This window comes from Centroberyx affinis, unplaced genomic scaffold, assembly GCF_046629955.1.
Source record: "Centroberyx affinis isolate AG114_WGS23_722 - 3 ecotype Tasmania unplaced genomic scaffold, CSIRO-AGI_Caff_v1 ptg001616l_1, whole genome shotgun sequence".
NCBI classification, from domain to species: Eukaryota; Metazoa; Chordata; class Actinopteri; order Beryciformes; family Berycidae; genus Centroberyx; species Centroberyx affinis.
The window spans coordinates 48,450-64,738 of NW_027280057.1; the positions used below are offsets into that span (position 1 = coordinate 48,450).

At 39.8% G+C, this 16,289-nt stretch overlaps 1 protein-coding gene across 1 annotated transcript in view; it reads right to left on the reverse strand.

Moving 5' to 3' along the window:
- Positions 1 to 16,289, reverse strand: part of bmp2k (BMP2 inducible kinase) — a 68,128-nt gene that overhangs the window by 20,676 nt on the left and 31,163 nt on the right. Inside the window, exons 5-10 of the mRNA XM_071528089.1 lie at positions 10,952 to 11,073; positions 9,419 to 9,500; positions 3,437 to 3,569; positions 2,501 to 2,604; positions 1,937 to 2,016; positions 1,017 to 1,146 (exon numbers count right to left, since the gene is read on the reverse strand). Coding sequence (XP_071384190.1) covers positions 1,017 to 1,146; positions 1,937 to 2,016; positions 2,501 to 2,604; positions 3,437 to 3,569; positions 9,419 to 9,500; positions 10,952 to 11,073 — 651 coding nt within the window. The remainder of the gene's footprint in view (positions 1 to 1,016; positions 1,147 to 1,936; positions 2,017 to 2,500; positions 2,605 to 3,436; positions 3,570 to 9,418; positions 9,501 to 10,951; positions 11,074 to 16,289) is intronic.

Here is a 16,289-nt window from a genome sequence, read left to right on the forward strand (position 1 = left end):
AAAACTTTATTTATATAGCACATTTCATTCCAGGTGGAAGCACGATGTGCTTCACAGAGCGTGAACTACCACGGAAGTTACAGTCACAAAAACTATGTGGATAGTGTACAAGATAAAACATTAGACATAAGTAAACACAATTAAAATAAACACATAAATAATACATGTGAGTTAAAACCATTAAGAAAGTAGGAATAAAATAAAATAATTAACAACCGACCAGTAACAATAATAAGACATGTGAATTAAATCCATTAGAAAGTAAGAATAAAATTAAATAAAATAATAATTAAGACCAGCAATTGACCAGTAAAAATAATCAGACACGTGAGTTAAAAACCATTAAAAAGTGAGAATAAAATAAAATATCAGTGGCAAAATCAGTGGCAACCAAAGTAAATTTTATAGTTGAAAGCCTGGTTAATGTTTAAAGTTGAAATGGATGTGGTAAGAGTGCAGTCAAAAGTGACATCATTACTGGTATACTGGTGGGCAGTATGACCTGAATTTTATATCCCAGTAATTTTATTGAAACCAGATACACATGAAACGCATGTAAAAACAACAGTATAAGGGAAGAGACACACACTAGTTAAATTAAACACCAAATTGAATTTGTTTCACTTACCGTATCTGTGTGTGAGTGTGTATGAGTGAGTGTGTGAGAGAGCAAGTCTGCAAATTCATTTTCTGATTCTGCTGTTGCTTGAACGCATTTGTACATTTTCTTCATTTTATGTTCTATTGTCTCTGGTGTTGAGATGAGCAGTGTACTTTTTAGCCAAATGTCTTCCATGTGTGTTCATTTCCTCTTCAGATATGTCAGAAAAGGTAAATACCATATAATGTGTAAAATCTGAGGAAAATGGTCATCATGAATTTGTTTAGGAATATGCTTGTAAGGCACGATGCATGTGAAGGTAGAGTGTCTTGTACAGTGTTGTGGGCTGGGCATCTTCAGTGGGTAACAAGGACATAAATGAGGTAAAATATGTACCTTTCTGGCCGTTACTGACGGGTGCTGAAGGCACGGTCATCTTGACGGGGGTGACGGTGTTGGCGAGGGGCAGGACGTTGCTGTTGGCCGCCTTCGGCCTCTGTCTCGGGGCAATCGATGTTTCCGTCGGGCCCACAGAGTCCGTTATTCTGGGAAAAAGTAGTCAGAGTTTTGGTTTGATTTTCCTTGACCAATAACTGACTGTCTGTAATTACACCGCGCTGCCAGAATGTACATAGTGGGGAAATAGATGAATGTGTAAATTTAGAATGAGATCCTGTTATCTCATGTGTTGTTATGACCATATGACACAATGTTCATTATCATTATATTCCTGTACATTTTCTGTATTTGGTGAATTAAGTGATTCTGATCATGTAAAATCCACTGCAATCCATTTATTGCCATTAGACTTTAGAACAGTGGTTCTCAACGTGGGGTCCGGGGACCACCAGGGGTACTTCAGGGGGTTCCAGAGGGTCCCCAGCAAAATTGATGAAGTGTTAAATTTCACCATTATTTCATTTACAAGAAGTCACAATTAGAGAATGTAGAAGAAAAGACTATTTTGATATTTTGATCATAGTTTCTCTGTTATCTCTCTACCTACAATACAGATAGTCATGGAATTCTGGACAAAATCATATCTGACAATAAAAATATTCTCAGATTTGGGTCTGAGAGACAAAATCTTATCAAATGGGGGTCTGTGGCTCTAATGTGGACTACATTAGGGTCCTTGATATGAAAAAGGTTGAGAATCACTGCTTTAGAAGATGCAGATTCTTCTTTCAAACGTAAAAATGAAATGCCAATCGGATACAAATCATCTACCATAAAAATGAATTCTTCACTATTTCAGTACATCACTTATCTATCAGCGCTAGTGCCAGTTTTGACATCATAAGACAGAAAAGACACAGTGTCAGTGGGCCGCACCTGGCTTTCGTCATACTCTTCTTAGCAGCGACCTCGCTGGCCGTTAGCGGCTCTGGGAGCGACGTGGGGAGAGGAGAGCTCTGCAGGGGGGGGGGGGGGGGGGCGACCAGAGTTATGTTATCATGAGGAAACACTGCAAATAAATTCAATCAATAAAGATATGCATGGAGACAAAATCAAATATCACAATATTTTAGACCTAATACCTCGCTATGGATAATGTGACAATGTTTTGTGGATGAGTATTTGTGTTTTCAGAAGATATTTACACACAAGAATTCTGAAAATGAGTAATGATCATTAGTATTAAGTAATGTGTAATCAGTAATAAGTAATATGGATATGATGAGCAGGTAAAGCCAGTCATTGTTCATTTTACTCAGCCAGAACAGGCTGATTAGTTCAGAAAGTTGCATCACTTTACTGTAACGCAGCCTTAAAGGCCAGGAAGAAGTAACATTTAAGTTATTTCACAATATTACAATAATCAAAATCCCAGACGATATCTAGTCTCATATCATAATATCGATATGGAGATGCTGATTAAAAATACTAGGGACTTACAAAGAGATTTGGCACTGGACAGTCTTTTCCAGCTAACTTGAAGGCAAAGTAGGACACCTGGTAGATGTCGGGTCTCTTCTCCTGGTCCGGCTCGAGCATATATCCTGGACGAGACAGAGGAATGTCGTTTAGGACAGAAGGCACGCATGGTTGGAATAACAATAGCTAATTTATTGTGGGTGATGTGCATCTTTTGTGTTTGGCCACTTGGTGGAGCCGTTGGTCAAATAATCACAGTGGGACACACTGTGCTGTACAAAAAGTCAGGATCCACCCAACTTTGATAAGCAGAAGGAGGCATTTGGGGAAGAGGAACCAGTTGAAAGCAAATCATTAGACTGACTGTCCATGGTTGCTTCATACAGTCTGAACTCATGTAGACACATAATATGACAACTAAACTGTCACTGACAGCTGTGATGGATGAACACAGCAGAAAGGACATTTTCAAAATACGCAGCAAAACAGCATGTAAGGAATTACGCTTGAGGGTGTGAATTTCACGTTGACAACAGTAAATAAGACTTGAAACGCTACAAAAGAGAACCGGTTCTGGATAAACTCTGTTACAGTACTGTTTTTCAAATTGATGTGCTGCTACCTTTTCCAAACCTATACCCTGTGCAACGCTATTAATAGCTATAATTGGACTTACAGTCGTGCCTGAAGCCATGTTCCGTCACGTGGCAAAATGTGTGTATAACAAATTCATAAACAAACTCCGATATCACACAGAGTAAATTGCTGTTTTGCTGCAGGCAACTACAATTAGTGCCACATAGAATCCACCTCTTCTGTCTTTCATTATAGCCTCAGTTGAAGATATTAGCAGAAATGGAAGTCATTTTGCTAAAAGGCAAACTCCCCAGCTCATCATGTAAAAAAGCCAACAGAATAAAATATGAATTTCATTTTCAATTTCTGCCATCTACTTACTGATTAAGCAGTGCAACTTGAAGGAGAATTTGGAGTTATCTGGAACGATAAAGGTTCCGTCACATATGGCAACTTGACTCTCCCCAAATGGAAGTGAGAAGAAACACAGCTTGTACAACAAGCATCCAAGTGCCTGTGGGAAAAAAAACAAAAAACGCAACAGTTAGGAAAAACATCTAAATGCAGAAACTTATTCAACGGCTGGAAAAAAACCAAACGATTCACACTGAAAATTAGAAACGACATGAGACTGTAAGCTGTCAACACTGCCTCCACACAGTTAACAGGCTGATCTGAATGTAGACACCGTTGTCCAAAACACCTTAAGCCTAAAAAGATAAAACTATTATTCATTCCACATTTCACTGTGTGCTTGCTGAAGAACTGCTGCACTTTGGCTCCATCCTCAAGAGGCATTGTTTGAAAAGAAAGCATTGATAAATAAAGTTTTTCTCTCTTCATCCAACAGAAGTTACAAGAAATCTGGTAACTAGTTGGTTGAGAGACTTTTGTGATACAATACACTTTGTTAGTTCTACTGTAAAAGGCTCAAGGAAACTTGATGATTTATATTTGAAAATATAAACTATTGCCTATCCATAATGTAAACTACAGTACTGTGCAAAAGTCTTAGGCACCCTGGACTTTTCAATATAAATTGTAATGTGCCCAGGGGCCAGTTGCATAAAGCAGTTTAATACTAGTCTAAGCCTTAGACTGGTCTTAGATTCTCAGGCTGGACTATAGGCTAATTAAGACTGTCTGTTACTTAAATATTACGACTGACTTATTTTGGAGGTAGGAATGTTAGCCACCTTCCCCCCTGGCTAATCTTGAGTTAAGAACTTTGTTGTTATGGCAACGAGTCGGCCTAACTGTCAGAGTGGGAAGTTAAAATACTGTCACTATTTCATAAAAGATGGCAAATCTTTGGTTTTTGGAAAGACCTGAAAAAGAGAGAGTGTCTTTAGAGACAGAAACAACCCATTAGAGATCTACAACAATCAAGAAGTAGTTGGAACAGGTAAATATAAGTGTCTATAATAGCAAGTTTGACTTGAGGTCAGATTTAAGTAAGACTAGGTCTATCTTTATGCAACTGGCAGCAGGGCTTTTGCACAGTACTGTATACTGCAAACTTGTGTTTATGTTTAAGCAAATATATTACAAACAAAACTTCCCAGATCCATCAGATATACTCATATCCAACCAGGCGTACAACGGATTTTCATTTACCCAGCTGTTGTACTTCTATCCATCAGTTTTTCATCAAATATACAGTACTGTGCAAAAGTCTTAGGCACCCTAGATTTTTTATATAAATTTCTTATAAGTCTTAGATGTTTATTTGTTTTCTACATTAGTGTGTCAGTAGACTGCTGTTTATTGTAAATTTTTGATATTCAGAAACTTTTCATTTCATTAGTTTTGAAAGCATCTTCGCTTTATGGATATCTTTGACATATGCCTAAGACTTTTGCACAGTACTGTTATGTAGAGGATCTTGTCTATGGAACACAACATTGAAGTCATCATCCTCTCTAATAGTTTTCAGATCACATTTAAAAAAATATCTTATACCTCACAGACTGGGCTTGAGTGACTGTATATTGTCTCTTGAGCATATTTACGTATGCACAAGAAATCTATTTTTTCTTTTGTCTGATTTGTCTCCTTTGTATATACTGTATGTTTTGATAACTAATGTTGGGATGTTAATAACTGGTAATGTTGGTTTGTTTTATGCAAATGTTTTTTATGATGAAATTTAGGGGAGGACCTTGAATAAGCGCTCCGGGCTTCTTTCCTCTCCTGCACAACTCATTTGATTGTATTGTTTTTATCATTTAACTATTGTGCAAATAAACTGAAACTGAAACACAAAGAGGGACTTCTGCAGCCGCCGCCACTTCAGATGTCAAGTAGGGTGCGCCCCGGTGGGAATTGAACCCTGATCCGTGGCGGTGTTGAGTGCCATGCTCCACACAGGACCGCTTATCGAATAATTAATGCTCCTAATGTCATTGGCTCAGAAGTTGCTTATTAAAACAGGCCCAGAGCCTCGTCCCCTGGCAACATGGCTGTCCAAACAAAATCCACATGCAAAAGTGCTCAACTCTCAAATAATAAATTCAGTCGCGCTCGCCTATATTTGGCTCCGGTGTCTTTTTTTTTTTTTGCTGATGATGCAGTCTGAGATGAAAGAGACTGTGGAATTAGCCACAGCGTTTAGGGGATGTTTCCCTTTAAGTGCTCTATCTGAAAAAAGAAGATATTCTCCACTGAACAAGCTAATCCAGTCTGATACTAAACTCCTAATCTCAGCCACACAACACATGCAGCAGAAACCCTCAAACTCATGGATAGCAGCCAATTACAGTCCTGTCAGGCTCAAACCGACATACAGGAGCGTTTCAGACTCTTGGCTATAGATGGAACAGGAAGTCAGATGGCAGGTGGTGGTTGACGGGAAGTTGGCAGTTTTTTGCGGTTGTAGTAGTCTTCCTGGAAACGGATGCCCATTTAAGAGGCCTGCCTGTTAATACCGAAATACATACATCTACACTACCAGTCAAAAGTTTGGACACATGCATTTCTCTTTATTTTTTGCTGTTTTCCACATTTTAGAATAATAGTAAAAAAGTCAAAACAATGAAATAACACAAATGGAATTACGCAGTGACCAAAAAAGTGTTAAACGAATCAAAACTATCTTATATTTTAGATTCTTTAAAGCAGCCGCCCCTTTGCCTTGATGGAAAGGCAAAGGCTTTGGAAAGAAATTCATACATAGGATCAACTTCACTATTTATATTTGTCTAAGAAACACATTTCGAGCATGTAAGCAGAAGCCTTTAAATCAAAATGGCTTTAAGAGAATGAAAAACATAGAACATTCAATCAGGTGGGTCCAGACTTTTGACTGGTAGTGTATGTAACCATCAGGGAATGGAAATAACTTTTTGTCCACTGGCCACAGTAGCTGGTGCATTTACAAAAAAAAAAACAAGGAAAAGACAGACGCTTTTCCCAGCCAGCAAGATTTCTTTAGAAACTGCAGGCGATGGCTGGTAGAAAACCATCCAGAGCCAAAATGTATCAGCATTTGGCGTGCTGGTGTTATATTCCACCATGACTATTATTCTATATGGGTTAGCCAGGAGAAAAGGCAGACAGGAAAGAGCAAGTAGGGACAGAACTGAAGAACTGGACTGAAGACTTGGCACGTTAAGAACCAGCTACAGCTGGACTGCTGTCACTGGTAGTTTCCACTGGCATCATAATACAGCAGTGTGGTGAACCGACTCTGTGTTCTTAATGTTTTTAGCTTGTGACCCCAAGAAAACAACGTGATGGTTCTGTCACAGCTTGATTACTGTTTCGTGATTTGGTCCAGTGCTTCAATGAACGAGATAAAAAAAATTACAAGTAGCTCAGAATAAAGCGGCATGTTGTGCTTTACAGTGCTCTTACAGAACTAATGTAATAGACATGCATGACAGTCTGAGTTGGCTAACTGTCAGTCAGAGATCCTCCTATGCTTCATTAAACTTAGTTAGAAATGTAATGGTGACACGATCACCAAAGATATTATATGAAAGGTTATTCTCTCAGTTTGCTCAACACAACTATCAAACACGATATGCAACAGAAAGAAGGTTCATGCTACCTAAAGCGAAAACAAGTGTGATACAGAAAACTGTCATGTACAGAGCCATGGTCAGGTGGAATTCATTGCCAGTGCATATTGTTCAAGAGAATACTAAAGATCGGTTCAAAATTTTGTTAAAACAGTATCTCCAAATACTTCAGGAACCATAATTGAATTGTGTGTGAGTAAACTAGCAAAAAAATGATGTATACCTGGGTGAAAGTGGAAATCCCCTTGGCAGAGAATGAGAAATGTATTTTAATACCCTATTTTCTTGGAATTACATGTGTGAAAGTGCAGGATGGATAAATATATAATTTAAGAAGGTCATTCAGACAAGGATTTAATAATAATTATTAATTCTTGAGGAATTGTGATTGTTTCATAATTTTTGTGTTTGGCTTGATGTCTGGATGACAATATTGTTTCTCTTCCGTATGTACTTGATTGTTAATTCAATGAGATGAGCTGTTTTGTTTGTTGTGTTTATGTGGTTATAGTGTGTATAAGTGTGTATGACTGTATGTGTGGTGGACTCCAGGAAGAATAACCAATGCTTATGCTGGTGCTAATGGGGATCCTAATAAAGACATAAAGACATACCCACTTGCAGTCCACCGTTATTCGGGTGCGACCAGTGTAATGGTTTGCTGATCTGTCAGGCTGATATTGGACTTTTGTTAAATATCACATATACAGTCATATTGTCCAGCTCTGATATGATGGAGCTTTCTCCCTGAACACAGCTTTTCAACTGACATGAAATTGGATTATCTTTTTACACGTTTTATTCAATCGTTCAATAATGTTTATTGTAAACAGAGTTTCCCTGCCATTGATTAGGTGTGGTGGGTCACTCTGCCTTAAAGAGCTGCTGACACAAAAAAAAATCTCATTAGTTTTGGTTTAACAGAGAGTTTTAGTGTCCCATGTTGGCCTAAATGATGTTTCAGAGGCTTTTCCGCCCCGACAAGAATACAATTCTGGGGGAAACACTGAATACATGCAATTTTTGGGGCATAAAAATTGTTGATTTTAATGATATTCAATATTGGCACAAACTTATCGACAGCTTCACTACAAAAACACTGGCACTGGTCTTCAAAAACCCACATCAGTCGCATAGTTACAAGTGCAGAATGGTGAAGTTTGACAATTCTTTCTTTACAGGCCGTTTTACTTGATTAATCATTGGAAGAAGCCTGGAGGCGGCAAACATCCATTATTTCACTACAGAAAGGCTTAAAAGATTAAAGTCATGCTAACTAATTTATGTAGAAGTAATTTGTTTTTTCATGGCTCTGATCATTGTGCGAACCCCCCAGGTTGAGATCCACTGTGCGAAGTGTCACATCAACAGCCCACATCATTAGACGAGGGCTGTTACAACTCCCTGGGTCGTACTGCATCAATTCACACCGCTCCTCAAAATGGCTGCCGTCCAAAAAGCCCTCGTCCCTGCCGCTCCGCTCCGCATCGCACCTTCAAACCGCCCCCCCGGGCCCCCGTTTCACACACGCTTATCAAGGTCTTCAACTAGGCCTAATTATCCCAAAAAGAGGATTTCCTGTGAAAAAAAATAGGATAGGACTAGGAGCAGGGAGGGGAAAAGGCCCGGCTGTGAACGATGTTGCTGAATGTTTTATGGGAGAAACGCTGTCAGAGAGATGATGAGGGCAAACAGCCCGGGGCGAGCCGAGAGCCGAGAACCTGTCGGGGCAGAAAGACGGCCAGGCCAAACCGGCCCTGCAGGGTGCCTGACACACACACACACACACACACACTAATGGACACATACAGTATACACTACCAGTCAAAAGTCGACCCACCTGATATGTTTTTCATTCTCTTAAAGCCATTTTGATCTAAAGACTTCTGCTTAAATGCTTGAAATGTGTTTCTTAGACAAATATAAATAGTTTATAAGTTGATCCTATGTATGAATTTCTTTCCAAAGCCTTTGCCTTTCCATCAAGGCAAAGGGCGGCTACTTTAAAGAATCTAAAATATAAGATCGTTTTGATTTAACACTTTACTATTATTCTAAAATGTGGGAAATAGCAAAAGAATAAAGAAAAATGTGGTGTGTCCAAACTTTTGACTGGTAGTGTAAGTTCACACAAAAACACACACATTTAATAGACACACTGATAAACACCTACCTGATCCCTGCCTGCACAACACATGCACACACACGTCAACACAAACACACACCATCCCAGCTAATGATCGCATACTTGCTCACACATAATAACAGGCAGGTAGTGCGTGAATACATACGGGTCTACACACACACACACACACACACACACACAGAGGGAGGAACTTACCCATATATCAGCCTTAGTGGTGATGGCTTTCCCTGCGTACAAGTTAATCATCTCCGGCGCGCGATATGACAGGGTCGTGTACCTGTGAGTCACAGCAGGAGGCAGTCAATCATGGGTCAATGTTCAAATCACTAAACACACTTTTCTATGATGCTGCTTGTGTATATCTATCTATCTATCTATCTATCTATCTATCTATCTATCTACCTGTCTATCTATCTATCCTCTCACCCACAGAGGGAAATGACCAAAAACTACCAGCAAAGTTTGTCTAGTGTACCAGACACTGTAACAGAAAACCAACCATTTATTTTTTTTCTTTTTATATTCACAGAATCAAAGTGGTGCAGTAGTCAATGTAGCTGATTAGTAGAGCTGAAAGATAATGGCAAAAAAATTCAAATCGCGATTATTTGACAGAATATTGCAATTATGATTTAAACTGCGATTCATATCATCTCAAGTTTTTCTTGTCACACATTTTTTAGAACTTTAAAATTGTTTAAAGAAAAGTGATTAAGAAAAGTGTCAGTGCGCAGGATTTGCTGAGTTTGAGTCTGATGAAAGCTTTTCACCAATACTGTACTTGATTGATGGACCAATGATTACCTGCAGCTCTAAAACACCTTGTTTAGAAATCCAGTTTGGCGCTCCTCTCTCTTAAGCAATTAATTGCAGCCTCTGAGATTTGGAAATTACAGAAGTTCATATTGGGATTTCATTTTTTTTTTTTTTTTGGATTAATTGTTCAGCTCTACTGGTCAGTTTTGGAATACACCAAGGTGAGCTATGAAGACAGGAATAGCCAGAGTACAAGCCCTCCAGATAAGTCCAGTCAGTCTGAAGTCAGTCAGTCTGGTTCACCGCAGGCCAGAGATCCTTGGCCCAGTGGCCTGGCGGTTTCTGTGTGAGCGGTGTCATCACAGTTTACGGCCTGTCATATACTGAGGATAAGAGCCATATGCTGTAGTTTATCACAGCTGTAAATGTGGGAAAGCAAACAGGCCGGCTCTGACTGGACTACTGTGATTTAGCACTGAACAAGCAGGATGCACACACTAGAACTACACAACAGAACCTAAAACCTTACTGCCATTATTTTGATGAATATTGCAATATGAACTGCTATACATAAAGCTCCTTCCTCGATTTATTTTAAGGCATGAAAATGAGATGCTAATGCTTAGTTTGTATACGTTTACTCTGAATGATGCAGCTTGGTTTGCAGGCCTGGGATGTGCCGGCACAAGAATAAAAAAAAAAGCTAACATCTTTCCCTCAAAGAAATTGGAAATCACACCCACTAGTGATTTTGAAATTGCAGTACACTGAAAAAAACGTCCAATCTTAACACTTATTTTTCTTAAAAGAGAAAAATTCTGCCAGTGAAGTGAGATAACGCCACTTGCTTCCAATGCAGTTTCACTTGTTTCAGGAATTTTCTAGAAATGCAAAATCGGCTGGTGATTTTTGGGATTTACCAGCCACTGTGGCTGAATGAGTATCATTTCCTTCGCTGACGAACACACTTACTTCTTGATCTCGTCCTCTACAGCGGTCACACCGTCTTTATGTGGCAGCAAAACTTTGTGAGTGGAGCTGCCGAAGTCACACAGCACATAGTTCCCCTGGTCGTTCAGCAGGATGTTTTCAACCTGGCAGAGGAAAAGAGAGAGAGAGAGAGAGAGAGAGAGAGAGAGAGAGAGAGAGAGAGAGAGAGAGAGAGAGAGAGAGAGAGAGAGAGAGAGAGAGAGAAAGAGAGAGAGAGAGAGAGAGAGAGAGAGAGAGAGAGAGAGAGAGAGAGAGAGAGAGAGAGAGAGTTTTTATTAGAGTTTTATTTAGAGTTTTTATGTTCTTCAATGAAACAAACAAATGTGTCCAAACTTTTGACCTATAGTGTACATACAGCACTCAGCCTGCAACAACAAAATTAAATATACCAACAAAAAAAAAACTACAGTGACAGTAGCACACAAAAAAAGTGACATTTTAATACACACAGTGAGGAGGTAGTGAGACAAGCCCTCATTACAATAACACTGCCACAAGAGTCTCATCAAGGCTGTTCAGTGGCCTGGGAAACAGCAGCCAAGTTCAATAACACGTCAGTCTGATAAGAGATATCTGTGTCTACTATTTGTTTTTAATCAAATGCGTTTCTTTTTTTGGGGGCAGGCATGGAAAGCAGGCAGGTTACAATGAAGCTTGGCAGGAAGGCCTGCTCTTTCTGCGGGCCTTGGCTTTGGGTTAATGCTTGATTTTAGGCCACAGCGGCGAGATACGCCAAGCCTGAGAAACAACACAAACATTAGCGAGGGAGGGGGAGAAAAATGAATGAATGAGAGAGAAATTAATGCAGGAGAAAGAAAGAAAACAGAAGTAGCAAAGAGACAGAGACAAAGAGGGAAGAAACAAGACAGGGGGGGAAAGGCAGAAAAACAAAGATGAGAAAGGGTAAAAGTGATGAGAAAAGGATGAGAGCTGAGAGCGAGAACCGGAGGACAGAGCGACAAGGAAAAGCGGAGGCAGAAGATCCAAAAAAATATCTGGAAACAGAACGACAGCGAGGCGGTTTGGGGTTACGACAGGAAGAGAAGACAGAAAGAAGGTCAAGAGAAAAAGATTTAAGACTGTCCGAGGAAAACTAAGCTAATGAAAGCGAGGCAGAGCGGCTCGATACTGTTGACAGCTCAGGGTTAAGGTTTTTCTTTTTCTTTTTTTTCTTTTTTGCACTCTCACTTCCCCTGGCGATGCGTGACTGGGCCTCCCTGGTCTTTTGTGTCCCTGAGATGTTATGTAAGAGATGTAGGCCGAACAGATAGACGGCGAACAGAGGAGAGGCCTGTGGAGCTGAAGGGAGCGCTCTGTTTAGAGGCTTGTCCAACTGGACAGAGAACAGCGGCCCACTGATGGAGCTCAGGAGAATTCAACCAGGGTGGGAAACAACCACCGGCCACCAGGCATCAGCAGAATGACGCTCAGTTTTTGGCTGTGGCTGCTAGGTTTGTCTATTAAAGTGATATTGAGCTTCGGTAGTGTCTTGGGTTGTGTATCTTCCTCCATGATAAAACCCCCAAATCAGTGATTCTGTGATCTGTTGCTCTGGTAGAGGAGACTGGAGAATTGTGTTTTTTCTCTCTCTCCCCATTCACTGTCATTGTATGGAGGAACAGCCTGAAAATCACACTTCTTATACTTTATGTTTGTAAATAAACATGGAAATACAAAACATAGTGGAACAAACAGTTGGTCACCTATGCATTCATACAAACGTTATACTGATGGAAATACATGTCAGTTCATACAGTAATGACTCAGTAATCATCTCACAAGGTCACAAACACAATCCAAGAATTTATCCACCCGTAGATTTAGCGAGAAGGTCATTCTCTCCATACTTTAAACATTAGTCACAATATCTATCCAGTCAGTCTTTGTCGGAGGTTCGATCTGTAACCATTTCCGTGTTACAGCTTACTTGCTGGCTGCTAATAATATCTTTAATAGATATTTGTCTTGCACCGAAATTATTAGCTGCAATATTGCCCAAATAGATTGTGGAGAAAGAACAGTCAATTCCGTCACCAAAAATGTCCTGTATTGCCCGTGTTACCTCCTGCCAGTATGACCGAATGGCTGGGCAGCTCCAAAAATTCTGCTTATCTTTTGTGTGAATCTCTTTCTTTATGTTTATTTCAGCTTGAACAAGTGTTAACGCCGAAATTCTTTCAACCGGATTTCAATGAGCACGTTTACATGGACTGCAATATTCCGATATTAACCCGATTAAGACAATACTCTGAATAAGACACTGCCATGTAAACAGCATTTTCTGATTACCTTAACTCGAATAAGGTCATAGTCGGAGGAAGCAATAGTCGAATTAAGACATGTGGAGTATTTCGATCTTAGTCGCATTATTGAAGTGCGTTGTAGACATGTAAACACCTTAATCGAACTATGACTTCCTATCGGAGTTTTCGCAGCATTTTGCGACACATACGGCAATCCAACTGCTTGACGACGCATTGCTGTAGCTTCCAAAAAGTAACGGCTCGAAGCACAGTGTTTTGCAAAATTAGCAAGAAAATACTCATAAGGGTATAAACCACGGTTTCAGGTTCAATTCCGGAGGCAAACTCGAACGTAGGATGTAGGGACGTAATGTGGGCGTGCGTCTTCAGTCATGAATGGGACTCTGCTCTGTAGCATGTAAACGGGAATATGAATGAAATATTCTATAAGCAACTCATGTAAACACCTTAACCGTCTTATTTAGAATAAGGTCAATAGTCGGATTATTGCAGTCCATGTAAACGTAGTCATTGTAACACTTGCTGGTTTAATGAACCAAGTCACCAATAAAGAAAGTGATTAACTAAAAAAATCAGCAGAATGACTAGTGTTTTATATATTGTCAGAATCTGCTTTCTTCATGTTTGTTTATGTTCTAAAACTGTGATTTTCAGACTGTTCCTCCACACAATGGCAGTGAACGGAGAGACAAAGAAAAACATTTCTCCAATCTCCTTTACCGGAGCAACAGATAACAGAGAATCACAGATTTGGGGGTTTAATCGTGGCCAGCAAGATACACAACCCAAGCTACTACTAAAGTTCAGCATCACTTAAAAACACTGTGGCTAGTGGCCAACCATGATTTGGAAGTCCTATTCTACAAATCTAGTTAGCTGGTAAAACGAGGTGAAGACGCCCGGTGAGTTTTGAGATGCACCAGCTTACTGCAGCCTGTGAACTAAAAACAAAAGTGTTTTCTGCCCTGAATATAACCAGAGAGGAGGAGGAGGAAGAGGAAGAGGAGGTGGATGAGCAAAGAAGGGTGGAGGAGGGGGGAGTGGAGGAGGAGAGGAAATAGGAGAACAGGCTGGGAGAGGAAGTGGGGGAGTGTGAGAGGAGCGAAGGGTTAGAGTGAGAGGAAAGGGGAACAGAAAGTGCTCATCGGTACGCTTTCCTCAGCTGAAGGGAAAATCTATGAAAGTCCGTGCTTGGTCAGCAAACACTGAATTCAACAAATCATTGTTGAAGTGTCAATCCCCAAGTTCCTCTTTTTATTTGTTTTGATGACAGCTTTAGTGCCAGGCGCTGGCTGCTGTGGTGTTTCTGCTCTGCCCTTCACACCAGTGTGTCCCGTACTGTGACGTCTTTCTCCTTGGATTTTCTGTTGATGCATTTTGAGTTTCTCTTCTCTTTGTCTGTTCAGCCATGGTGGCTTTCGCTGCTCATGCTAAAGGATAAGGCCGGTGTTTTTTAATGGATTGCTTAGCGTCAACAAATCCTATGAAAATGACAAAATCAACAGTGCGTTTGCTCTACTCCTGTTACTTTCTGACTTCCCACGTACCGTTTTTTAGCCGTCAACCCGGAAGTAACTCGCTCCAATCGTAAGCTAAAAACCTTGAAATACGGCTCACAAAGACAGTTTACTTTTTAAAAATTGCGAACTGTTACCACGAAAAGTCAGGCTGTTGTAGTTATTACCAAATCAAATTCAAATGGGAACAAATTTTTCATTACGCTGGGGACGATTTTCGGTGCTACGGAACTACTTTCCTGAGATCGCAAAGTGTTTACAGCCGGCTTATTAAGTTGTTTGAGGAAAAAGTCGGCCATTTTTTTTTTAATACAATGGAGTTCTATGGCTGCTGGGACATGGCTTCATTGGGCACCGGCTACATGGACGAGATTTGTTGGCAAAACAAAATCATTGCTGATTTTGTTATTTTCATAGGATTTGTTGACGAAACACCGGCCTTATCCTTTAACTACCCAGTTCTTCTTCTTCGGTTTATTCCAACGCACTACTGTTGCTGCTGCTCGAAACGTAAAATGCATCACTGCAAGAGGGTTTTTTTCCTGGGAAAGAGCTACCAGACAGCCGCTGTTTAGAACAACGAATGCAACAACTTTCATGATGAGAGATTAGCAAAATTTGGACATTTATTTGTATGAAAATGTGGCAGGTTATTACTTTAAATTAGAAAGGAATTCAGCCATATATTTTAGAAATGCCACAAAATATTAATGTTTTGGAAAATGGTATACAAAGTTTTGCAAAAGATACTAGGATATGATATCCCTATGAGCTACATGGTACTCTATATGTGTAATCTTACTGAAGAAAATGTGCAAATAAGGGATAGGTATCTGGTCAAAATATTGTTAATAGCTAGTAAAAAAGCTATCACAAGGAAATGTGGTAAAGTGGATCCCCCTACTCAGGAACAATGGATAGAGATAGAAGAGGAAATCTACATAATGGAAAAACTGACATATTGTTTGAGATTGCATGAAGCACAGCTGGAGGAAAAGTGGGAGAAATGGACATTATTCAGGACCCAAAGCAGCAACGAAGACAACTGATTTACAGACAAAGGACAACTGATTTATTGGATGAAACTGTGAGAATGGACGGACTACTGAGAATGTAACTTCCAAACAAAACCCCCTGTTTTTTTCCTCTTTTTGTTTGTGTACATGTTTAACTGTTGGTTTTACATGTTTATAAATGTTGAACTCAATAAAAACGAAAGTGAAAAAAAAAAAAAAGGAATTCAGTACTTCGCCACAGGAACAATGAGCCAGCAGGTTGGGGTTCAGTGTTTTCACAAAGGACACTGATAAGAAACATGGTTATTGATGAACACATCATACCTATGACCTTTTGGTGGAGTGTCAGACTTCCCAACCACTGGGTCACACTGCCCTGCTGACATAAACACATGCTGCTTATAGTTTGATAGTATATTAGTGCTTTAATACCAGGTCATACATACATTGTCTCTTCCACTAACTGCAATAGAGTTTAAAAGAGAGTCTAAAATCCTGGTAAACATAGAAGTTGCCGCACATT